Source organism: Momordica charantia (assembly GCF_013281855.1).
Source record: "Momordica charantia cultivar OHB3-1 chromosome 3 unlocalized genomic scaffold, Mcharantia_2.0 BLBB01000003.1, whole genome shotgun sequence".
Classification (NCBI taxonomy): Eukaryota; Viridiplantae; Streptophyta; class Magnoliopsida; order Cucurbitales; family Cucurbitaceae; genus Momordica; species Momordica charantia.
The window spans coordinates 18,535,655-18,559,454 of record NW_028275161.1 but is presented as its reverse complement, the minus strand read 5'-3'; the positions used below and the strand labels follow the sequence as shown (position 1 = coordinate 18,559,454).

Here is a 23,800-nt window from a genome sequence, read left to right as displayed (position 1 = left end):
TTCTTCCATCGCTATGTGCAATATATTCTTCTTCTTCTTCTACACGGTTCACCGAAACCAAACTTCTAATTTTGCGCATAACACAAAAACGTGTCCCTCTCCCCAGCTCTTTCATGACGTCCCTTCCAAGTTTTCAAATTTTCTTTTGGTTGTGAGTTGTGGGTGAGGACACGTGGTGCTCCTGCGCAAATTTCGCTTGCCCGATCCCTTCTCAAATGTGAGTGGCCTGCAAAATAGAGATTAGCAATCCGATGCTTACTTAGCAGTGGAATTTGATTGCTAGGTTAGCAGTGGAGTTCGATAGCTATGATGTGCTTCGAAACATACCAGAATACAATGGTCTTATGTTTGGAACAGCCAACCTAGTGGTGGTGCTGATTGTGCTCCGTCGATCCCACCATTAGGGTGCGGGATGAGTTAGCGTGGAAACGTATTGGATCTGATTCCTTCAGGCTGGAGATCGATTTTTGGCCCATTTCTGAGATGTTGCCACGTGACCTATATTCTGTACAAATGTGGATTTTTAATTTTTGTCTAGCATCTCAAGAATTGAGAATTCTAATGGCATTGAATATACAATTCTATCCTTCATTATTAAACATTAAGAAAAAAGAAAATGTATGAAAATGTTCTAAATTTCGTTACTTGTTTTTCCTTCATTTTCATCCTGGTTATTTGAGATTTGTGAGGGAAAAAAAATATTCTCCCTGTTGTCCATCTTTGTCATCTAAATCTTTTGCCTTAAAAAAAATCCTCCATTTCTCATCGTAGCAAAACAGTGCAGCCAGTCACTGTGTTAAGCTTGTCGCCATGAGCCCATATCATTGTAAAATATTGATGGAAGAAGACCCTCAAAAGATAATTTCTATATTAAAAACCAATAATAGATTCTATTGAACTGGTAAACCCCATTTTGCTCTTTGCGACTGAAAATTACAGAAACAAGTTCGACAGAAAAATGGATGCATGGGAGACAAAAATTAAAAGAGGTAAAAAAACGAACGATCAAATTGTTAACATAATTCCCAACAGAGAAAAATTGCTCAACAGATCTCAAGTATGTGAAATTTTCATTAAAGCTAACTCGATGGAACGCAGACTGAAGACGAAGCACAACTTTGGCTATAGCTCCTTTAATTATTGGCAGAGCTGTTCTACAGCAGTGACAATCTGGGCTGGCTGAACCACAGTCCAATCTTCCAAAGTCCCAGCATAAGGAGTTGGCACATCCTGTGAAGACAAACAAACAATTGGTGCATCCAAGTAATCATGGAAGTTCTCCGTGATTGCTGCTGTCAAACTAGCGCCAATTCCTCCAGTTCGCATGCACTCCTCAACGATTAGTACGCGGTGAGTCTTTTTCACTGAGTTCCCAATCGTGTAAAGATCAAAGGGCTTCAATGACCTGATGTCGATTACTTCGGGATCGTAGCCTTTGTTTACCAGAGTTTTAGCAGCCTGCATCACATGATACCTCATTCGGGAATACGTCAAGATTGTGACGTGCTCTCCAGGTCTAACCATTTCAGCTTCCTCGAGAGAACAGATGTATTCTTCATCTGGAATCCTCTCTTTCAAGTTGTAAAGCAAAACATGCTCGAAAAGGATCACTGGGTTCTCACTCCTGATTGCAGCTTTCATCAAGCCCTTTGCATTATAAGGTGTGGAACAAGCAACCATCTGAATTCCAGGGATTGATTGAAAGTATGACTCAAGGCGTTGCGAGTGCTCAGCACCGAGTTGACGCCCAACTCCACCAGGTCCACGAATAACTATTGGTATTTTGAACTGGCCGCCAGATGTGTAATGAAGCATTCCACAATTGTTGGAGATTTGGTTGAAAGCAAGAAGAAGAAATCCCATGTTCATACCCTCAACAATCGGCCTCAGCCCAGTCATTGCAGCTCCAATGCCCATACCCGTGAAGGAGTTTTCAGCAATAGGCGTATCAAGAACCCTAAGATCACCGTATTTGGTAGCTAGACCTTTGGTTACCTTGTAAGAACCACCGTAGTGACCCACATCTTCACCCATGACACAAACACGTGGGTCCCTATCCATTTCTTCCTCCAAACCTTCTCTTAGTGCTTCAAAAAGCAAAAGTTCGTGCCTGAGAAGAATAATGAAGCGATTAAATACAACAGAAATTTTAACACATATATTGATTATTGTGGGACAACTAAAAGTCACCTAGGAAGGGCCACAAGTCAGTTGATTAGTATGTATGGTGATCTAACCACATTACTCAACTTAACGACGCATGAAATAGTAACAAAATATATCAATGCCCTTTTAAACTAGGTGTGCTAGTGCAATCAACTCTCCATTCTTCTTGTCTCACATTCCACATGTATAATGTATAAAGCAAACTACCCATAAATAAAATCACATATGAAACAGAGCAGATTTAAGAACTATCATTGGTTGAATAAACAAGAAGAATTCCTTCTTTGGGATAGAGAGAAAGACAAGAAGCCTTAGCATACCCCAATGAACTCTGGTAAGGTAAACAGGGGCGACACCCTCTAGCATTTTTACAACTAACCGCCCACCAATTTACAAGGCATGTCCCCCCGTTCCCAGTCTAGCAAAAACCTCTCTTGTGGTCCAACCATAAACCAAAAAGGAAAAGAAAGGTCGATCAAGAAGGAAGTGTTTATGATCCCCCATGGATCATCTACACAACACATACCACTAAGCCTGCAAGCATAAGAAACCAAGCCTCTTCTAACTTAAACTCCAACAAACCAAATGACCTTAGGTAATGGACCCAAGCCAAACTGCAAGGAGAGGACTGAGGAGGACATTGAACACTCAGCAGACTTCTTTGGCATTGAACCATTTATAATTACGAATAAAGCATATTCCTACATTGAGCATCAGACTAGAAACTCACCAAAAAACCAAAGGGGTCTTAGCCAGATAAACAAAGGGATTATCTACAGATAGTCAACAGCTGCAGAGGCCTTTCACTTATGTAGCCCTGGTCATTGTAAAGCGACTGATAGGTATTCTTCTGCATGTAAGTGTTGATATTCTCAAGGTATTAAGTCTTTCACCATCAGAGACATAGTTCCTAAAAAAGTTAGGGCTTCACAGATTTCTTAATCTCGACCAGTCAACCAATGAACTGAAATCATTAGTCTTTACAAAATAATCTCTAAGGTGCTTGCCACTAGACTCAAGGACATTCTCCATGGTACCCTCACTCCAACTCAATCAGTTTTTGTGGCTAAATGTCAAATCATTGACTTCATTTTAGCAAGTGAAATTATGGATACCTCAAACTTAGGAAGCAAAAGGGGTAATTACTAAAATCAACTTTGAGAAAGCATACAACATGGTTGACCAGAGTTTCTTGTCATAGGTCCTCGCTAAACAGGGCTTAGACTCTGAATGAGGATCTAGGACATGTTGTACTTCCAGCACTTCTTTCTTCGTGCCTTCTTGGTGGCTTCTATACACAAGAAGTTTTTTTTGTAATTATAGCCTTCTTTTGATTGGAAAGTTTTAATTGTATAGTCCTTTGGGGAGGGTTCTCTCTACCCTCCGCCATTAGGTTGTTTCTTCCCTTTTTTGGGCTCTGATTATAATATTCTTTCTGTGTTTCTTATAAAAAAAATAAATAAATAAAAAAAAAAAGCACTTCTTTCTTCATATTCCTCTACAGGCCCTTCAAAATCTCTAATTCAATCAAGGCGAAACTCTCAGCTGTTGCGGTTTCCCTTTTCAGAATCAGAACCCCTTCTAAAGCAGCATGACAGTATCTATTTTAAGGTGCTAACAACTCTAGAGAAAATCATTTTGCTAGAAGGTCAGCCTATTGCCACAGGAGGTCTTGTTACGATAATTTCAAGAGAGCTATTTAAGTAGTCAAGCATGGGATAGGACTGGGGAAGTAAGGACTTCCTCACTGTTAGCCCTATTAGCCCAATGACGACCTTCACAAAATTATTGGCAAAGTCCATGATGAAGAGGAGGAGGCTTCTTTGGCGCCTAGTGCATGCAATATAGTTTCCAAATGCAAAACACATAGCCTAGTTCCAGAGGAAAAGAAATCCCAACATTCTCTAGTTAAAAGTTAACATATATGATAAAATAACCTAAGAATTTCTTCGTCCCTCTCCCGCTTATTCATTGGTTTGAGTAATTGAGTGGAGGCAAAGTACAGATGTTGAAATTTAAAGATCGAAGAGCAAATGAATAGTGGGAAATGTCAATTAACGGAAAGAAATAGTATTTTGCATTCAGGGATGGGAGAAATATAGCATACCCAGGTTTCGATGTTGTCGAAGCAGATGAAGTATCGGCCTTGGTCTAACAAAGAAACAAAACAGGCATGTCATTACTAAAAAGTAAAAAATGTCACTTAATTAAGCAATAAAAATAGAAAGTAAAAGCAGGGTAAGTAAGTAACTAACTGCAACTGCACTAGTGATCAAGCTCTCGGAGCGAGATCTAGGTCTAAGAACGTGGTTAGCGCTTCCGTCAGATCGAACAACCAAGAACCTCGGCTTCCTCTCTGAATCAAAGCAAAACAAGCTGCAATGAGATAACACACATCCGAATTCCGAGGGAAACGAAACTAAAGGAGAGGGATGAGAGAAAGTACCGAAAGCAGAGAGGGATCTGGGGAGGAATTTCTTGGAATCTAAGGAATTGGGAGGTGAGAGAGTTGTCCCAGCTCCAAGCCCCTGGAAAAGAGTCGCCATATCGATCTGCTGGGCGCAGAGAGGGAGAGAGAAGGAGAATTTAAACGAAAGAGAGAGCGAAATGGGGGCGGAGAAACTGAGGAACGAAGGTGACGAATTCGAGCTCGCTAATGCCGCTGTGTGAATGCTTAATGGTTACTGCGTTGTTCGTCTTCTTCGTCTCTCTCCAAGCAAACGCAGCGGCTTGGCGATTTAATTGCAGCAACAACAACAGCCACATCCACATGCTCCGCTTCGTTTTCATCGCCAACTCCAAACAAACCCTATTTTCTTTTTCTTTTTAATTTTTTTCATCTTTTACTTTCGCATTTATGGATGAGCCCCGATCGTCTACTTTGATGTTCTCCTGCAACCCCTCACGTGTACGAACGTCGTTCGGTTGTGTTAGTTCACTCATTGATGGGCCTTGCGAAATTATTGTATTGCCCTTCACCGTGTGCGACGTGGATGGTTTTGATTCGACACTGGAAAGCCCACGCTAAGTTCGTTTTTTAAATTTGTTTATTTTTTGTTTAATACGGATGTTAGCTTTAATGCATTAAATTTCTGGAGTTGGGCGACATAATTTGGTGGCCTCCTCTCCTAACTTCTTTTTTTCCTTCTTTTTTTAAGCAATGCAGTGTAGATTTAGTGATATTTTACAGGTTGTAAGTTTGAATTTCTATATTTATAATGAAAATTCTTATGAATCAAATAATACATGTTGAGCTTAAAAATAAAAGGTAGATTTTCGAAGGTAATGTTTTCATTTCTTATTTCTTATTTATATTTTTTTAGTGTTGTTTTTTGTTTCACATTTACAAAAAAAAAAAAAAAAAAAAAAATCTTTTTAAAATTATATAGAAAATTTAGAAACAACGAAATGAAGTTCCTGTTGATTATTCTCATTTTTAATTTTCTTAAATATAAATAAAAGTATTACTTTATATTTTTTTTATTTCATAACATGCCTAAAAATATTACAAAATAAATATAACATAAAAATTGAAGTATTTAATTTTCATGCAAGACTTTTCTTGTTTAATTTTTAAAGTTATTGAGAAGAAAAAACCAAGAAATAGTTACCTAGTTTTCTTTTATTAAAAAATAAAGTATGAGAAATCAGAAATAAAAAAATAATAAAAAACGAAAACATTACCAAATAGGTCTTAAATGGCTTTTTTTGTGATTTATATCTCCAAATAGTTTCATCTCAGTCTACACAGTAAGTCTTAGTCTTTTTTACCTAGGTTCTTCTCAATCATCTGTCTTCCTTTGACTTTCTTCCAATGGCTGCGGACGATTTGTTCAGAGAATGAAAAAATTTCAAATTAACCACGGAAGAAGATGAACTTACCATTGTCATTGAATTGTTAGAAACGGGAAAATGTCTTGATCTTTGCCTAGTGGGTAAGTTTATCTTCTCTCCCAAGGTTCACTTTGAAGGTCAGAAATACCTTCTCATTTGTTCTTTCTTTCAAATAAGAGGAAAAGATTGGCACTTTCTTCGAGATAAAATCGGTTAGGATGGTAGTTTAAGGGTCCGTCATGTTTCAATTGATATCCATAAACTTTTATGGCGGGGAACTAAAGCTAACCTCGATGGTCCAAATGGGAGGCTGCTGGATATACCAATGCTCTATGAACAGTAGCCAGATTTCTGCTACCATTGTGGCCAGGTGGGTCATATTATAAAAGATTGTGATGATGTTTCCGACCATAACTAATGAACCTTGACTTCACTATGAGAGGACCATCAATGGTGGCTATAATCGTATAATTAGGACAACACAAATTAGAATGAAATAAGAGATGTATCAAGAGCAGGAAAACTCGCCGGAATTTACAGCCAGAGTAGTTCTGTCTTCGGATATGGCAATCACGATTTTTTCTCAGGAGCGGATTTTAGGGATATTAATGTGTCAGATTCAATCTCCAATTTCAAGGGAAGAAATTCTATCATTGTGGAGAATAAGGCAACTGTTGAAGAAATTATTTCCCCTCCAATCGTGGATAGTAGTGCCATAAAAGACAAAATTCCTTCACTAATTGAGAAGTCTCCCCCAACGGCATTAAATGAGGTTGAGGATGTTGTGACTTTGAGGCGTGGACGGAAATTTAATTCTTGTTCTTTGAACTAGATAGCTGTTTCCTTTGTAAATTTTAAATGTAGTGGTTGTAGTCACCACTCTTCTTATATAACCATTAGTAGTATTATTTCTTATTAACGTCTTCTTTATTTGATAAAAGAAACTTATAAGTGATAATTACATAAAAATAAAAATGAGAATAAAAAAATAAAAAGAATCATATCTTTATATATATAGATATATTTTTTTAACAACAGATAGCACACAAGAACAAACTAATAAACATCAAACAAAAGACAGAATTTGCTACCATTGCCTTCTCGACGAGTGAACCCAAAATGGACTGAAGAAGACCATGATCAAGCGCCGCCAAAAAATGTGATTCCCGCAGGTGGATAAGTTTGTATTCGAATTGAAGAATTTGAAATCGAATTCTGCTCTTCTCTATTTTCTATCGCTCTCTAAAATTTCTCATATCCTCGCCATCAAACCCACACAAAAGATGGAATATCCGCACCGTGCCAGTTTGCAAAGTTAAAAGATATATATTCTCGATCTAAAGATCAAGATTCACGTCTTCATCTACATGTAGTCGTTAAAGTCAAAAATAAAATTAAAATCTTATAAATGAAAATTTAATATTGGACATGGTTTTCTTCGCATTCTAGTTCTAGAGAGCATAGGTCGATTGTATATATGTATAGATGGGGCCCTTCTTGCCTAACGAAAAAAATGCAATTATTTTTTTATTTATTTACATTTTTCATTTCCTTTGTTTTTGGGTGTACTAAGTTACTAACCCTAAAAACTTCTCCGACAAAAAGTTGAGTCACCAACCAAATATAGGGGTCTATGTGCGCCAAGTGTGTATTTCTTATTCTAAAAGAATGTTTAAAAATTATAACATTTTTTAAAGATTTTTCTTTATACTTCAAGTGAAGAAAATGGTGAAAATATATTTACCATCTCTTAGTCTTAGATAAAATCATGCAAGAATTCAGTTAGTAATTAAGAAATCTCTAAATCTTCAATCTCTAGCCATTTTCTAACTATATATAGAGAGAGGAAGATACAATTACATTATAACTATCTAATTTCCTCATCTAAACTACTTTATAGCTATACAAACAATTTAATTAAAGAGAGGGAAATAAGTTTAAGAGAGAGAAAAAAACCATCGGCACATTGTATATGCTCAATTCTAACTATATATGTAATCTCCTTGCGTACGTACAGTTATGGGGACAATGCGCATACCACATGTTTGTACTAAAAAACGAGTTGTACGAAAAAATAAACTCTTTTCATTTTGAAAGGTTTTCTTCGATGAATTTCAATTGACTAGATTTACTAGATGTTTACGTAGGCTTTATACCATAATAGTTCTTAATATATAAGGAATATTCTTGACTTATTATATGTAAATTTTTTAAGAAAGAACAATGGTGGTTATTCTAAAATTCTACATCATCCATACAAACAAAACAAAAACAAAAAAATTGAAACTAAGCTAACCAGCTATGTTTGTGTTCCACTTTTATTTTAAAAAATAAGTAAAAACAAAACTCAAACATCCAAGTAAATAATTTTATCTAGACAAGGCACGTTAGAATTTGGTACAGCACTCCTGTCAACTAGCTAGTAATCAAAAAGTACATTTAAAAAAAAAATACTTCTAGAAGAAAATTATATATTGTTAATTAGTATTATAGGTCAATCAGATATTTATATTCGACCAAAAGATTGTGGGTTCAAATCTACAATCCTACATGTTATACTAAAAAAATTAGTATTTATGGAATAACCTTAAATAAGTAAATTCCTATTGGTGCATTAATTTGAAAGAAAAACACACACCATTATTCATGCATATTTTCAACTATGTAGGTAATATTTCTTTTAGTACAACAATTTGGGAATATGGAGTTCAAACTTCCGAGTTTGAGAGAATGAGTATATGTCAATTACCGTTGAGTTATGCTCGTGTTGGAATGTAGATAACATTTTAGAATGATGTAGGCCGGTCTTCCATTAAAGTAATATATCAATTAATTATGTATCTAATACTAAAGATTTTTGTTGACAAATCTGATCAATGTCATTTTCTATATTTTTATTGAGAAAATGAAATGGTTACAAATATGAAATTTTTAGCGTAAGGGTGATGAATTTGGAGTATGACTTATTATCTTGATACTTTGACAAATCCGATAAATGTTAGGTATGTGATTGCTTAATAGTCAACTTTTTTTTTAGTTCAATTAACCCTATGTTGTTGTCTTTCATAATGTTGTTGGTTGCAATTTGCTAACCTAAATTTAGTGAGCCGCGTCTTATTTATCATTTTCACAAATAGATAAAGTTGCATATTTTGAACGCTTTGTATATAAATTTGTTTATGTACCCACTGGAAAATTTCTAATTTCTAATGCTATATGAGTATCTACTCTTTCCATTCACAATTTAATACATCGATTTATTATTTTATTTTAAAGACTTGCATCGTTCTTAAATTCTACCGATGTGACAAACAGTGAATAGAAATAGCTATAGTATGAAAAACTTCCAATATGTGTTTCGAATCGTGGATTTAATCATCCAAGTGTCTTGTTACTGTGACAACACCCAAAGATTTAATAGTTAATATTATAAATATATTTCCTAATTAATTAATAATAGATTGGTGGACCTAGTTTAATTAAATTAAAATTGTAATCTATAATTTGAATCGATTCAACTTGTTAGAAAAAGAAATATAAAAAAGGGAAGAAGAAGAAAGAAAAAAGCCTATCGGGTCTTCCTAATGAAGGATTTCATTCATCATCGTGGTTCAATGTATGTTAGTCATATCTCAATACTTAATCAAAGTCCATAAAATGTGACAAATATCCCATGAAGATTCGCTTCTAAATCTCCACTTATGGCTTTCGAGTTGTTAGCTCATTCTCCAATTATTAGTTTGGAAGCTTATGATTTCATATCCAATGTCTCTCCTCGTGATACTATTTTATTTTATTAAGGATATTAAAAGAGATTTAATGATAATTTATTTTGAGAAAATGATTTTTATATAGTTATTTTAATGTTTGGTTAACTTTTTTTCAAGTGATTTTTAGATAATTAAAATGATGGTAGATTATTCATATTTGAAGCTAAGAGAGAACGAGACTTAAAATTTAGAGAGATTTTACAAAAAATTTTAGAGAAAATAAAACAAATTTAAAGATAAATAATGTGTGAGAGTGACAAAAAAAAAATTGTAGAAATGGAAAATAAAATACAATTTCTCAAATTTTTAAAGTTAGAATAAAGTGGAATAAAAAGAGAAATTTGCAATTTAAAAACAAAAGTAGGTTGAAAGATTTGAGTTTTTCAGCCGTATCGCAAGGAGCGCTCAAGCGCCCTATAATTAATTTTATTTATTTTCTTTTCTTTTACTAAAAACCACTTGATAATTACTTATGGTTTAAGATTTTTTAAAATTGTTGGAAAATTATTATCAAATATGTCATTTAATCTAAAATTACTACATGTTATTTTTAAATGGTAGTGATTTTGACATGATTAAAAGTAATTCTAACCTCTGCTGGAATCACCCCAAATATTATTAATTTTTAGAAAATAGCTATTTTCACATGGAGGCCCTCATCATCATAGTAATAGAAATTAAAATATTTACTCTAATAACAGTTTGGTATAAGAGATAAAGCCGGAAAAAATGTTATTGACAAATTTGGAATAGGGTAGAGTAAAATAACGCCACGTTTTTGAAATATACTTAAAAAATAATACAAATAATAAGATAATTGGCTACTGAGGAGCCAGCTTTCGGTAATCTGGGCCGTAATTTCGAAGAGGAGTCCAAATTTTCAACGGCTGAAAATGAAGTGGCGACCATAGATTATTTGTTATGGGGACTGCGTTATCCACGTGTCTTTTTTCTTATTATATTATCCACGTGTCAAAAATATGTGGTGGAGCTGGAGGCAGACGGCCAAAAATTGTGGGCTCTGCTTTCGGCCCAACCTCACGCCGAACCCACTCGCCGATCTCATCTCCTTCTTCCAGCACGTGAAAATTTTAAAAATAATTATTATTATTACTAGCCAAAATTAAAAACAAGTATTATTGATTTTTCTCTAAATTGTTTTGCTTTTAAAAATAAAATTAATAATTAACGATATGACTGGCCTTTCTGTACAAATCGGATCATGTTTATATTGTTATGGTTTAGTTTATGAACATATAACATTTTAATTGTCCTTTCAAAAATGGAAAAAAAAAAAAAAACCTTTTAATTGTCTTCCATGTGGGTTTTAATTTTTTCTCGTTTAATGCTTGGATCTTACAATTTCTATATTCAAATCAAGTACAATAAAAGTTTTGTTTGGCAGTTTATATGTTTTATAAAAATAAAAATAAAATAATAAAAACAAATTATAAATGGTATCTAATTGAGTTCTAAACTTTAAAAATTGTCTAGCCAGTTTATAGATGTGTTCGATAACATTTCATTTTTAATTTTATGTTTCTAGAAATTATTCTGGTTTTTTGGTATTTGTTTACCAAAGAGTTTGAAATTTTATGATAAGTGAAAAATGCTTGAAATAGTATTTATGTTGAACAATATACCTAATTAATAAATCTCTACATTTAGAAAGGCGGTTCTAAACCACAATTATAAAGATGAAGTTGTGTTGTTCCAAGTAAAAATAGAGAAACAGAGAGACAAAATTTTGATTTTAAAATAACATAGATTTTGGATTTTAATTTTTAATATATGCACAATTTTGAAATATCGACTTTTTTTTTCTTTTAATAGAAAATAGCAATTCATGCAACTTAATTCGTAAATAAATTAGAGCATATAGGTTAGAGTACTTAGTTTGTAATCTATCTATTTTATCTAATTAGAGTACTTGTTTATTTCATGTGCTATTACATTAAAAAATCATGTTTTTTTCTTCAGTTTAACAAATGTAGTAAGATTCTTCAATTTTAGAGAAAGTAATAAAGTTGGATTATATATAACATATATATCTTGCGTGTTAGAGAAGTTAAACTTTTAAAATTTTATTAACCAAAGAGATACCACTTAAAATTTATAGTCTAAATTTACCCATCATTTATTAAATAGATTTTATTGTTTTAGAAAATTAAAAACTTTAGAAAAATGTATTTAAAAATTGCGAAGAAAATGCCTTTTTTATTTAATATTACCACACAGGACACCTTCCTTTCGAAATTGTTGAGTCTTTGGCTGGATCCTTTTTCTAAGTCTACCATTTATTCAATATATCAGACTCTTGCCTTACAGATGTATATAATTTTTTGTGTTAGTCTGTGTAATTAGTTAATTTAATCAATCTCTTGGTTAATAGATTTTATTTCATATTTAATTATAAGACATGGTTTGATAACTATTTTCTATTTATACTTTTAAAAATTATGCTTTAAATGCAACACTTCAATCTATCCACGTTTTTAAAATATTTAAATCTATGTTAAGATTTAAAAGTGAAAAAAAAAATTTTAATTTGTCTAACAACTTAAATATATTTTTCTTTTCAAAAAAATGAAAAATATATCAAAGAAATAGTGAGAAGATAGAGATAACTTTTAAAATAGATAAAATTAAAAATAAAATTATTACCAATAAATCTAAAAAACTACATTAACTCCTAGATAGTTTCTTTTTTGTTTTTTTTATTAAACAAACTTCTACATAGTTTGTTCAATAAACAAACTGACATTTTTTCATTAAATATCTAGCCGGATAATTTTTGAAGTAGGAGGAACCAATCTGAACCTAATTCAAATGATTGAGATATATAATTTCAATTAAAGAGTTTGAATGTCCATATCCACATATTATTATACTAAAAATTGAAGTACGAAGATTTACGGTTTCTATATCAAGAAAAATAATTATGTTATTAAATATTCACTGAATATTACCAAAATACACCCGTACGCCCACGATCTCCAACCGATAAAACATAATAAAATTCATACAAATTAATTTTGGAAAAACCAAAACGAACCTAGTTCAACGATAATTAATATATATCTCTGAAAAAAATAATTTTTGGGATGAAAGAATTATTGCGTCACATGACATAATATCTCGGTTGGCGGTGGATTTAGTAAAAGAAAACACAAACCACGGCAGAAATAATAAAAAAATAATATAATAAGTAATAAGGTCAATCTACGACTCCTAAAAGAAGATTTTAATTTTCAAACCCAACTTTACTTTACTACCAATAATTCTGGACAAATCTAGAGAGAGAAAATCTTGCCGACTTATGCACGTGATTAAAATGACACAAAAAATAAATAAAAATTCACCTCCCAATCTATAGCGGCGGATGGTTTCGGTCCTTAGAAAACCAAGCTGTCTTGTCATCCTCATAAACAACATTTCAAACGTGTTTTTTTTTTCTCTCTCCGCCTGCTTTTTTTGCCTCTCTCTTCAAACACGCATACATATAAATAAATCTTAATCCTTTACCCCGATTCCTCCATTTCTGTGTGTAGAAATTACAAACCCATCTTCTCCAATCCTCTGATTCTTCGATTCCTTTGGCTCTTTTTTCCTTCTCTCGATTGCTCTGTTTTTAATGGCGGTTCTGCCCGTCTCCATGGAGCGCAACTGCAACTTGGAACTTCGTCTCTCTCCCTCTACTTCTTTCTCCGGCCACGATTCCGGCGACCAACAGCCCCGCCTTCACCACTTCTTGTAAGTTTTCCTTTTTTTCTCCCTCCTCTTTTTCTTCTGTGTGCGTGTGAATTTTAATGTGGGTATTGATTTTTGGGTTGATTTTGTGGCAGGGGTGAAGAATCGAGCAAAAATCCGCAACAGATGACTATTTTCTACAATGGAAGAGTTTGTGTTGGCGATTTTACAGAGGAACAGGCTAGAGCCATAATAATGCTGGCGACCAGACATACGAAGGAGGAGAAGACGACATGTCGTCGACAGACATTGGAACCGTCGTCGCCGGAGCAGACTAATTCTGGAGCCGGAGCTGGTTCTGTTTCAGGGATCTCTATGAAGAAATCTTTACAGAGGTTTTTGCAGAAAAGGAAGCATCGGATTCAATCTGCTTCTCCCTACCATCATTGAACATCTATTGCTCTCCACTCTTTTTTTCTTTTTTTTTCTTTTCATTTTGTGATATTTGAGATGTAGTGATGATGATGCTAGAGTTGTAATTGGTAGAAAAAATATTTTTCTGGAGTTCTTTCAATCAAAAATTTGAAAAGGAAAAAAAGAAAAAGGTTAATTTTTGATGTTTGGGTTTATCAGATCTTGCCACATTTAGTTTGTACTATAGGATGTGTATTACTATGATTTCAGTTTCGATCAATTCTTTGATTCAATAGAAACATTTGAGAAAAATTGCAAATTTGTAGTTGCCATCGTACCTTCAAACTTTCGATTTCAAGGATAGTGATGCAATTAAACATTTAAATACTAATTTTTTTTCATTATTTATATCACAGTTTTCAAATTTTATAGGCTTAAAAGAATTGGGTTAAGTTGTAACAGTTCAAGGGTGGTTTGGTTCCAACTCTTCGTAAATCTAAAGGATACGGTTGTGACAACGGATATAGAGTTTTGAGGTGGTTTTTTTAATTCTTCCATAGAACAGTTTAAAAGTGAAATTTATACATCAATATCACACTGTTATTTTGAACAAATCTGAAGAAAAGGTGAATAATGATAAAATTCTTGGAATGTTATTATGGTTATGATCCTAAACAATTAAGCCATGTTAAAATAGCTTCTGCTCCTCTCTGCCAAGAACAATCCAGCATTATGTCATGAGCAACCCCTTGCACACAGATTGGTGTGACACTGTAAAACCTGCCTGTTTCATTCAACCCTTCAGCATCCTACACAAGAACCAATCCCCCATCAATTATAAAAGATGTTTCAATTTAAACGGTAGCAATTGAGGATTTGTTTGATGATGGTTTTGTTATAGAGTTTTGGAAATTATACCAAAAGCTAAAAGCAAAAACAAAGATGTGCAGATGAGTAAAACCAGATGGCATTGGAAATAATGGAATAGATTGAATAAGTTGAATATGGAAATTTACCACAATGAAATCATCACTTGCACCCAGCACAAGTACTTCAATGCAAGATTTTGGGAGGGAAGGGACCGGAAGGGATGCATTCAACTTCCTCAGATCAAATAATGGCATCCTTGAGCTTTCTTTCATCAGTTCTTGATATCTGAAAGAGGAGGTTTTGGGGGGACACAAGAAGAATATTTGTTTCATTAGAGAATGAAGGGATTTCATAGTTTTGAAGCTGAAAAAGCTTGTAGGAAGTTGTTGAAAAACTTCTGAACACAGAATGCACAAAGTTTTTCGACTTGGGTTATGTGAGAGTAGCAATCATTGAACAAACTAATGTACTCTCCACCTAATCATGGTAGAATGAGCAGTCCCCGAACCAATAATATTGCCAATTTACTTAAAACAAACTTTTCTCCTTGTTCCTCGTGAAGAAGGAATCTTTTGTTTTCTTATGGTCATCCTGTTATTTTTCTTATCAAACTAAGATATTAATTTCAAATTATGCACTTGAGGAATGGAAAACTAACAATGACAGCAGCAACCAAATCAACTTGAGCAATTTTTAACTATACAAACCGTAAAACAAGATGATCTTCCATTGATGCAGAGAAGAATGTTTCCTTGCAAAGAGGAAGTGATGTTTGAAAAGCCTTTGCTGCCAAACTGAGTGTCACCTACTTGAATTCGGAAAAGATATTCACGAGTCGTGTGGGAGCACATTAGAATACTGAAGTTTAAGTAAATATTTGTCATGTTCATATTCATGTCCTCAATTAGAATACCTTTATTAATAAAATATAAGATGGAAAACAGAAGCCACCACTTATGATATACCCAATGAACCAAGATAAGTCAATACCCATATAAAAAATTATGCAGAAGCCACCCGACACTAGTTATTATTTCTCAAAGTCACGAGCAAGTACCTTAAAAGCAGCAACGGGTTTGGAAAAGAGATAACGCCATAAGAGTCCGCTGGAGGAAGTGAAGAAAGATGTCAAGTTGGGTTGATAATTTTCATGAATAAACAACGTTGAATTCTGCAGCATGGAGAAGTACCTGTTACCGGAGGGAGGAACAGAACACACAAGAACAGCTCCAGTAAGCCTTGGGAACAATCTATCTGTATCTAGATAGTGCATCAAGTATAAAATAACTAAATAAGGATTAAACAGATATTTGTATAAAATAACTTATCCTTGACACTTGCAAGTTGTACTTGATATGTACATATGAAAGATTGATCTTATTACATAGAGTATATTTCAAACTAGGAGAAAGATAAAGTCTCCACTCTCCGCATCTTACAAACCTTTTGGATTATGAATTATCCCAATTAGATCTGGTTCATTTTTGTCAAGATAGATTTATGAAAATGAAAGGCTACCTGAATGGTCATGTTTGCTGTTTGCTATGTAATACTGTACAATAAGCCCTCCAAATGAGTGCCCAAGCAAGACTGGTGGTGTACTAAAACTTCTATGAATGAAGTCAGCAATATCACTCGCATGTGTCTACTACAAAAATTGGAATGAAGAAATAAGGCCACCAAACCAATACATACATCTAAAGAACAGATAAACTTTTCAGCTAGATAGTTAAATTACCTGTAGAGTACCAGCAACCGATGCAGACGGTGCATCACTTTCACCCTGATAATTCATACAAAGTAAGAAATAAGATTGGATGCAAACAATTCAGTAGCTTTTTAGCCCACAAAAGCAATTTTAGGCTCCTTGAGATGCAAATGAATTAGCATTTGGGCAGTTTATACTAAGAATTAGCAATTAGCATATATGTGGTTCAGATCATGAAGAAGGAAATCAATTGACATTTTGTGGAAGGGGAGAGGGAGACCCACCTGACCCAACAAGCTGATAGCATAGCAGTCGAACCCAGAAGCCGAAAAGAATGGAAGCCAGTGTTCTGCCCAAGACCAAGCAGCGTGGTAGCTTCCATGGACGAAGATAAGAGGAGGGCGTTCCACATTTTCAGCCCTTGTTTCTGCTGATTTGGCAGAACCCTTCTGCAGAATCACCTCCATTTGAAGACCGGATGGGAGCTCGTGAAAAATGCGGCTCTGTTCCTCCTTCAGCTTGAATGGTACTCGCATTTTGTGGGCTATAGGGAGCTCGGCATTTGCCCCAAATCTGGGTTTTGGAGTGCAAAATTTGGGTCGGAGGAGGGAGATGGGGTGGGTCGAAGCAACAATTGCCATGAACTTTGAGAATTCGATCCTTCAGTTCACTATTTGGATCTTTAGACAGTAATAGAAAGAGGGAAAAGAAATTAAAAACGGTGCATTTTGAAACCTAATTATTCTTGTACGGATGAACAATTTCAATTTTGCATTATATTACACAGACGCGCCAAACTGGCAAAGAGAGAGAGAGAGAGATTCATGATCAAAAGGTCTTAAAAATTTTAATTATAAATTTAGTTTATAAAGTGCGTGATAACCATTTCAATTTTGATTTTTTTAATTAAACTTCATATTACTTTCACTTTATTTATTTTATTATATAGTTTTTAAATATTTTCAAAGTCTAAGCTAGATTTTAAAAATTAAAAATAAAAATTTTCAAAAACTTATTTTTATTTTTAAAATTTAGCCAAGAATTTAAACATATTTTCAAGAAAAACTTAATGAATGAAATTGTAAAAATCAGGCATAATTTTTAAAAATAGAAAACTAAAAGAAAAATGATAAAAAAAATCTCTAAATTTAGATCTAAATTTGTATCTTCTCATAAATGATTGAGGTGTCTGTTGAATTATGATTTTATCCTATATTTTAAAAGATTGTGAATCAAAGTCTATTAGATACCTATTTAAAATTAATGATAAATATGAAGTGATAAATTTTTTATAACAACCAGGGATAATTAAAAATAAGATTATTAGGAAAAAAAGAAAAGAAAACTATTCTTCTGTTTACTTCAGAAGTTTCCCGTAACTAATTAACGTCTCCATCAACTATGTCGGACACGTGGCAGACCTATAAGTGATGTGGGTTAAATTTATCACTTGAATCGTCCACTTGTAAGGTCATTAAATAACTATAAAAACTCTAACATGGCTCCAAAAACTACGCTACACAACTATCCACCCTCCAATTATTGCCTTTTCTCAATCCATTAAATTTCTATGAGTACATCAGCATTTTATACGTTTATGAGTTCGGCATAATATCGATCTAACTCAAAATATCAAATTTATTTAAAAAAGATAAAATATTTATTGGTTAATTTTTTTTTAGTATAACATGTTTGGAGAGGAGATTTGAACTCACCACATTTTGGTTGGAGGTATATGTCAATTACCGTTGAATATCGATATATTATGACTTATCCATAGTATTAAATATCCATCGAATTCATGAGTTCGACATCAATATGAGGGTAAATCGACATTTCCATGATATTACAAACAAAAAAAAATCGACAAGATATGAAAAACATCAACAAAATATAACTAGTATAGACATGTTATTAATATCAATTATTTTTAGCTTATCTAGAAATGATAAAATACTTATATATTTCTTAATTTAAATAATTTTTAAGAATTTTTTATTTTTATAACTTTTTCAGAAATATCTATCGACATCGACATTTAAAACGTTAAATTTATCTATATTTTTTGCGATATTTTCATAAAATTCAAAGCTTTACATTTCTATTGACATTAACATTTAAAATATTGTTTTGTCTACAATGTCATAAAATTTCAATATATATTTGGAAGGGATGATAATTCGAAGGTATATATTATTGATTACACAAATGCTTAATGCACTCGAACCATGAACAAATGATAACATAATTATTAGTAATATAATCGAAAATGGAAGATTGCTATGTCAAAACCTAGTCGAGCTAAGTTAGCGATATCTCAGATGATTCGAAAACTTTCATTATGGAGGTTTATAACCTACAATCAACCAGATCCAATACAGTGTGGTGCTCGCTTTAACACCTTTCAATAGTCTGAATAAGAGTAAAATGACTAAAGAGAGTTGTTATAGTTTATAACAACTCTTATGGTAAAACAAATCCTAAAACAGTACCTTTTGTTTTTTCTTTTTTTCTTTTTTATTAATATTTGGGAAAGATGAATTATGAGAGGAAAATAAAGAGATTTCCTTGATTAAAAAGAAAAAAAACACGTGTCCAACCATATTTTCACAAATATTTTATTTTTCTTAAAATTATAATATACTTTTAAAGTTGACTCCTAAATAGCTTAAATATCTTATTTTTACAAAGTAGGCTGTTTTATGTTTTATGTATACAACAAAATGCAATTATTTATTTTAGTTCTCTTGCCTGCGTGGTTAGTTAAAGTTTAGGCCTTTTTTATATTTTATAATTTATTAAATAAAGAAATTAGAATTATTGAAGCTTCCACTAAACAAAAGCAAGCTTTTGGTGCATTTAAATTGAAAAATAAATTATATATGTAATGAAAAGGACACATGAGTAAATAGAAGAAAAGGAGGAAAAAAAGTTGTAATTAGGGGGGTGGTGCAATAATGAGGAATTAACCCTAATCATAAGTTTCATAACCCATAACCACCCTATAAAAAGGCCTCTTTTGCAATTCAAACTTCCATATCAACTAATTTTCAAAAAAAACCCCAAATCAAACCAAATTCTCTCCACAAACCCTAAATCATAAAATCCAGTAGCTGCAGCCAGCAGAATCATCAATGGCGAACAACAAATTAGCCGAAGAATACCTCAATTTAATCGCAGAAGGAGCTCCTTCTTTCTTCGCCTTTTTCCTTCTCTCCATCTTCACTTACGTCTCCGTCCTCAACCTCTCCGATCTCCCGACGCTCTTCAGCGACGCCAAATTCTGGTTCTGCATCTCCAATACTCTTATTTTCATAATCGCCGTCGATTTCGGAGCCTTCTCTCCGCCGCCCGAGCAGATCAAATCGAAGCAATCGGAAAACAGCGCAGTGAAAATCGTTCGGGAGAGACCTAATAAAAGTTACCGAGAGACGAGGAGAGGTAATTCGGCGAAAACTTACCGGCGAAGCAAGTCGGAGAAAGCGGTGGAGAAGGAGAGGAAGATCGCGATGAGGAGGTCGAAAACGATGACGATAAAATTACACGACGAAGAAGAAGAAGCGTCGAAGGAAGATAATGAATTTGAAGAGATGACAGATGAAGAACTGAATAGAAGAGTTGAAGAGTTTATTGAAAGATTCAACAGAAGGATTCGACTTCAAGATCTCGAATATGGGGATGCCGATGGAGCGTAGATAATTTTATATGAATATACAAATACAAACTTTGTTTCTCTGTATAATACAATACTGGTTACATAGAGACGATTAAATTTTCCTTTTTTAAATATTAAAATTTGTTTGGTAATTAGGTGAATATTTTACTCATAACCTCATTTATATATCAACAAGGACAAATAAAAATTACATGCATCTAAATATACTTTACCCATTTTCTTGAGCTTCGAGGTTATCCCTATTATGTAAAAAAATAAACTTGCACTATAAAATATTACTATCGATATTGGGTGTGATTGTCAAATATGAACGTAGCTGAAGTACCTATCTCCAATTAAATGGTCAAGAAAATCATAAGTTCATAATTAGTTTTTATAAGCACTCTTTTTCTCATTGTAAAAACTTAGCTGAAGTTTTAAAAGGGTTTTCTTAATAGAAAAGTTCGAAAACAAAGTCTCTTTTTTAAAAAATTAAAAAGAATATTATCATTAAATCAAACTTTAATCTTAAATATTATTATTTTGATTATTACAAATCTAAAATATCACGAATTTATATAATTAATATAGATGACTGAATTTTAACGATTATATCTCGGACTCTCTAGTTCTTTCAAAATTTTAATTTATATAAACATTTACCATTGTAGTATATTTTATAAGAAATGAAGCGAAATGAAAAGAAAATTTCAGGGAGTAATATTTAAACTATTTATTTTTTGGATCCATAATGTTTTCAAATGAAGCTTTGTTACCTTTTTTTTTCTTTTGAGGAAATAGGTTAGCTTTATTACCGCTGGTGGATAATGAATTTTTTTTAGTTATTTTTATAGTTTAAATAAAATGTGAAATTCATATCAATGGCCTTTGAGTAGGTAATAGTAGAGATTATTAGAATCCTAGTCATTTGAAATAATGCTTAAGTAACAATTAATCAAATTTAACCCAATGACTAGAAAAAAATTATTTATGCTTTTGAAAAATAGGAAAAAAAATCAAATTCATCTTTCATTTATTTTATTCAAACTTTGAGGATGATGAAACCTCCTCATTTTGTTTCTTATTTCTTATCAATGCAATTTTCTCATAGCATAAAATGTTATATGGAGCAATACGATTCATATGAGAATAAAGATTGGACCGTAAAAGAAGAAGGAAGAATTGAGACCACCAATGACTGGGGTCGGCCCAGAGCATAAGGGCCGGCCCACTGGAGAGTCGACCCCATCTTGGCGCTGAGGTGCCGAGCCCTTCTCCATTTTAGGTCGAGAAGGCTCTCGGCCTCCCTCCTGATCCCAGTGCCAACCAATCAATGTTCGGGCCCAAACCTGGTAAAAGGCCCCGCATGTATCACGACCAGTAAGCCTGACCATCTGGAGATGACCTAGGGTTGGAATTCGTGAAACTCTAAGAGAAAGATCAACCATAAATAGGGGAGGAATCACCCATTGAAGGTAAGCGAAAACACACACCAAGTACTATTGCTTGATTATTCTCCTATGACTGACTTAGGCGTCGAAGCCCGTGTGACTAGTCACACAAGTTTAGGGTTACTTGATTTTGCAGATATTCAGTCCCTTGATCATCGAGTTTAGTGCACATTCTGGAGAGAACGGAGAAGACCAAAATCCCAGCACTAACATAAAAGATAGCTATTTTAAATTTAAAACTAGCTTCATTTATATATATATATATATATATATATATATATATATATATAAATAATGGGTTTGCTTTCTTTATTTGTTGGTATATCCCTAGACATTAGGCTCTTATAATACAATTAAACAAATCTATATTCTATTTTAATTTTCAAAATGATTATTGAAATTTAATGATTGATAAATATAATTATTCCTCTTCACATCACTATCATAAATTCGTGATTTTTAAAAGAATAATTTTCTGTGAAAAACGCTAAAATAAAATAAAGAAAAAAAACTACTCGGCCAAAAATAAAGAAAAAAAATAATTACTTGACCAATAGGTAAGAGGTCGAATCCCAAATTATTTAGAAAATAATTTTTCTAATAATAATATTTTTATGAAACATTAATTTTCCGAAAAGTGGAATTTCAAATATGGATTTTTATCTTATATGATATAACAAAATAGTATTTCTTATAAAAACGAATTTCTTTAATAGAAAAAGGAGAATACATTAAAAAATGTATAAGAACCTTTCCATAAAGAATGATATTTTTAATAAATACTAATAAAAACAAAGTGATTGTTGAAGAAAAATACTTAGCCACGTACCCACTAGCTTTTTTGGATTTGAGTGTGAGATTTTTTAAAATGATATACATAATCGCATTTAGTTTCTGATTAAACTTAAAAGAATACGCGTGGCACTATTTTTCCATTTAATCAATCGTTCATCAATTCTAATCTCTTCATTTTTTCTCTTCGATGGAACTTAAAGTGAAGATAATATATGTTATACTTTTATATTAAAGTTTGTTCTTTGTTTAATGATGCACATGCTTTAAGCTACTGGGCCTAAGTTTGATTCAATTAATCTCCAATAATATATTTGTTTAAATTTATTAAACTAATAAAAGAGAAAGGGATAGAAATAAAGGTGAAAAAAAATCTCTTCGTTAATTGTAGAGTACTGAAAATTTACCTATTTTTTTCTAATACAATATGTGAGTGTTGGAAATTCGATCTTTTAACGGGTTGAACTATGTTCAGGTTGACAAATTTTCACTTATTTATACATAAGAAGAAAACTACTTGGACTAGAAATAATTCAATCACAAACTAATTACTCTTAATATGCCCCTCAAGATGGACATTGATATCCATAACGCGCATGTTGGATAACAAAGGAAACAAAAGAGTAGGAGGCAACGACGACTTCGTAAAAGAATCAACTAGCAACAATCTTTTCTCGAATAAAATGACATCCAACTTAATACATGTAGCGTGTTCACCTTTTTTTTTTATCTCTAGAACTGATGTCGTGTGCCTTATGCTAGTGAATCTTTATAATCAGGACTCGTTGTCTGGGTTGAGCAACATTGTGACCAACACAGTGTTTGAACACAAGACTTCATGACCGGTGATATCACAAAGCCCTATGTCATTACCACTACATCATCCCCCAGGGCACATATTTAGTGCATTCATGATAAAGGGATTCAAAACAATATGTATGACAGACTGAATCACTAATTAACACAAAAAAGAAATGCGGGAAGCTCAAAAGGAACAGAAAGATCATGCAGAAAACTAGTAAGCCAAACAATCTCACAAGCACAACTCAAAAGTACGATATTCAACCTCGATAGAAGAACAATAAATAGTATTTTGTTTCTTGAATTTCTAAGCTACTAGGAATCACTAAAAAAAATACACAAAAAGTAGTAAGAGAATGTTAACTAAAAATAATTCGATAATAAACTAACTACTCTTAATAAAATTTGTTAAAAGTTAATAATTTGAGTAACTCATGTTATTCAAAATGTATTTATGTTTGGAATATGTAAGATTAGCTTGTTTTGGATTCTCACTTTCTTTTTTTGAGTTCAATTATTATCGAGGTATGGATTTAATTTTTAACCTCAAGAAAAGCAATTAATACTTTATCCAATGAGTTACGCTTGGATTAACAAAATACTTCTCTAACTTAAAAAAAAAAAAAAAAGAATAATAAAAAAAATCACA

At 32.8% G+C, this 23,800-nt stretch overlaps 4 protein-coding genes across 5 annotated transcripts; 2 read left to right on the top strand and 2 right to left on the bottom strand.

Moving 5' to 3' along the window:
* Positions 1-862: 862 nt before the first annotated feature.
* LOC111010736 (pyruvate dehydrogenase E1 component subunit beta-3, chloroplastic) lies at positions 863-5,139 on the bottom strand. The gene is made up of 4 exons (XM_022284256.2): positions 4,613-5,139; positions 4,422-4,522; positions 4,274-4,317; positions 863-2,110 (listed from the first exon to the last, which is right to left on the bottom strand). The coding sequence occupies exons 1-4, from the start codon at positions 4,710-4,712 to the stop codon at positions 1,138-1,140; spliced, it is 1,218 nt and encodes a 405-aa protein (XP_022139948.1). The 5' UTR covers positions 4,713-5,139; the 3' UTR covers positions 863-1,137.
* An 8,111-nt stretch (positions 5,140-13,250) lies between these two features.
* Positions 13,251-14,089, top strand: LOC111010646 (protein TIFY 5A). The gene is made up of 2 exons (XM_022284134.2): positions 13,251-13,523; positions 13,616-14,089. The coding sequence occupies exons 1-2, from the start codon at positions 13,405-13,407 to the stop codon at positions 13,908-13,910; spliced, it is 414 nt and encodes a 137-aa protein (XP_022139826.1). The 5' UTR covers positions 13,251-13,404; the 3' UTR covers positions 13,911-14,089.
* Positions 14,090-14,398: 309 nt separating this feature from the next.
* LOC111010645 (alpha/beta-Hydrolases superfamily protein) lies at positions 14,399-17,224 on the bottom strand. Of its 2 annotated transcripts, XM_022284132.2 has the most exons (8): positions 16,737-17,215; positions 16,483-16,527; positions 16,263-16,389; positions 15,935-16,004; positions 15,802-15,850; positions 15,452-15,549; positions 14,891-15,029; positions 14,399-14,683 (listed from the first exon to the last, which is right to left on the bottom strand). In XM_022284132.2, the coding sequence occupies exons 1-8, from the start codon at positions 17,091-17,093 to the stop codon at positions 14,537-14,539; spliced, it is 1,032 nt and encodes a 343-aa protein (XP_022139824.1). In that variant the 5' UTR covers positions 17,094-17,215; the 3' UTR covers positions 14,399-14,536. The 2 variants fall into 2 exon arrangements, with proteins under 2 accessions (XP_022139824.1, XP_022139825.1); XM_022284133.2 differs by lacking the exons at positions 15,452-15,549; positions 15,935-16,004 and having other exon boundaries at positions 16,737-17,224.
* Positions 17,225-19,361: 2,137 nt separating this feature from the next.
* Positions 19,362-20,352, top strand: LOC111010873 (uncharacterized). The gene has a single exon (XM_022284452.2). It carries the CDS (start codon positions 19,587-19,589, stop codon positions 20,145-20,147), a length of 561 nt encoding a protein of 186 aa, XP_022140144.1. The 5' UTR covers positions 19,362-19,586; the 3' UTR covers positions 20,148-20,352.
* The last annotated feature ends 3,448 nt before the right edge of the window (positions 20,353-23,800 follow it).

What these genes read in the sequence shown, in the direction of transcription:
- LOC111010645 (XM_022284132.2), bottom strand. Translation starts at nt 17,093, where the DNA reads ATGGCAATTGTTGCTTCGACCCACCCCATCTCCCTCCTCCGACCCAAA. An exon ending in GTTCCTCCCTCCGGTAACAG is followed by an intron (nt 15,851 to 15,934) that starts GTACTTCTCCAT and finishes CACTTCCTCCAG; the next exon opens with CGGACTCTTATGGCGTTATC. An exon ending in AACCCGTTGCTGCTTTTAAG is followed by an intron (nt 15,550 to 15,801) that starts GTACTTGCTCGT and finishes GAATTCAAGTAG; the next exon opens with GTGACACTCAGTTTGGCAGC.
- LOC111010873 (XM_022284452.2), top strand. Translation starts at nt 19,587, where the DNA reads ATGGCGAACAACAAATTAGCCGAAGAATACCTCAATTTAATCGCAGAA.
- LOC111010736 (XM_022284256.2), bottom strand. Translation starts at nt 4,712, where the DNA reads ATGGCGACTCTTTTCCAGGGGCTTGGAGCTGGGACAACTCTCTCACCT. An exon ending in TGATCACTAGTGCAGTTGCA is followed by an intron (nt 4,318 to 4,421) that starts GTTAGTTACTTA and finishes TTTCTTTGTTAG; the next exon opens with ACCAAGGCCGATACTTCATC. An exon ending in TCGACAACATCGAAACCTGG is followed by an intron (nt 2,111 to 4,273) that starts GTATGCTATATT and finishes TATTCTTCTCAG; the next exon opens with GCACGAACTTTTGCTTTTTG.
- LOC111010646 (XM_022284134.2), top strand. Translation starts at nt 13,405, where the DNA reads ATGGCGGTTCTGCCCGTCTCCATGGAGCGCAACTGCAACTTGGAACTT. An exon ending in CCCCGCCTTCACCACTTCTT is followed by an intron (nt 13,524 to 13,615) that starts GTAAGTTTTCCT and finishes ATTTTGTGGCAG; the next exon opens with GGGTGAAGAATCGAGCAAAA.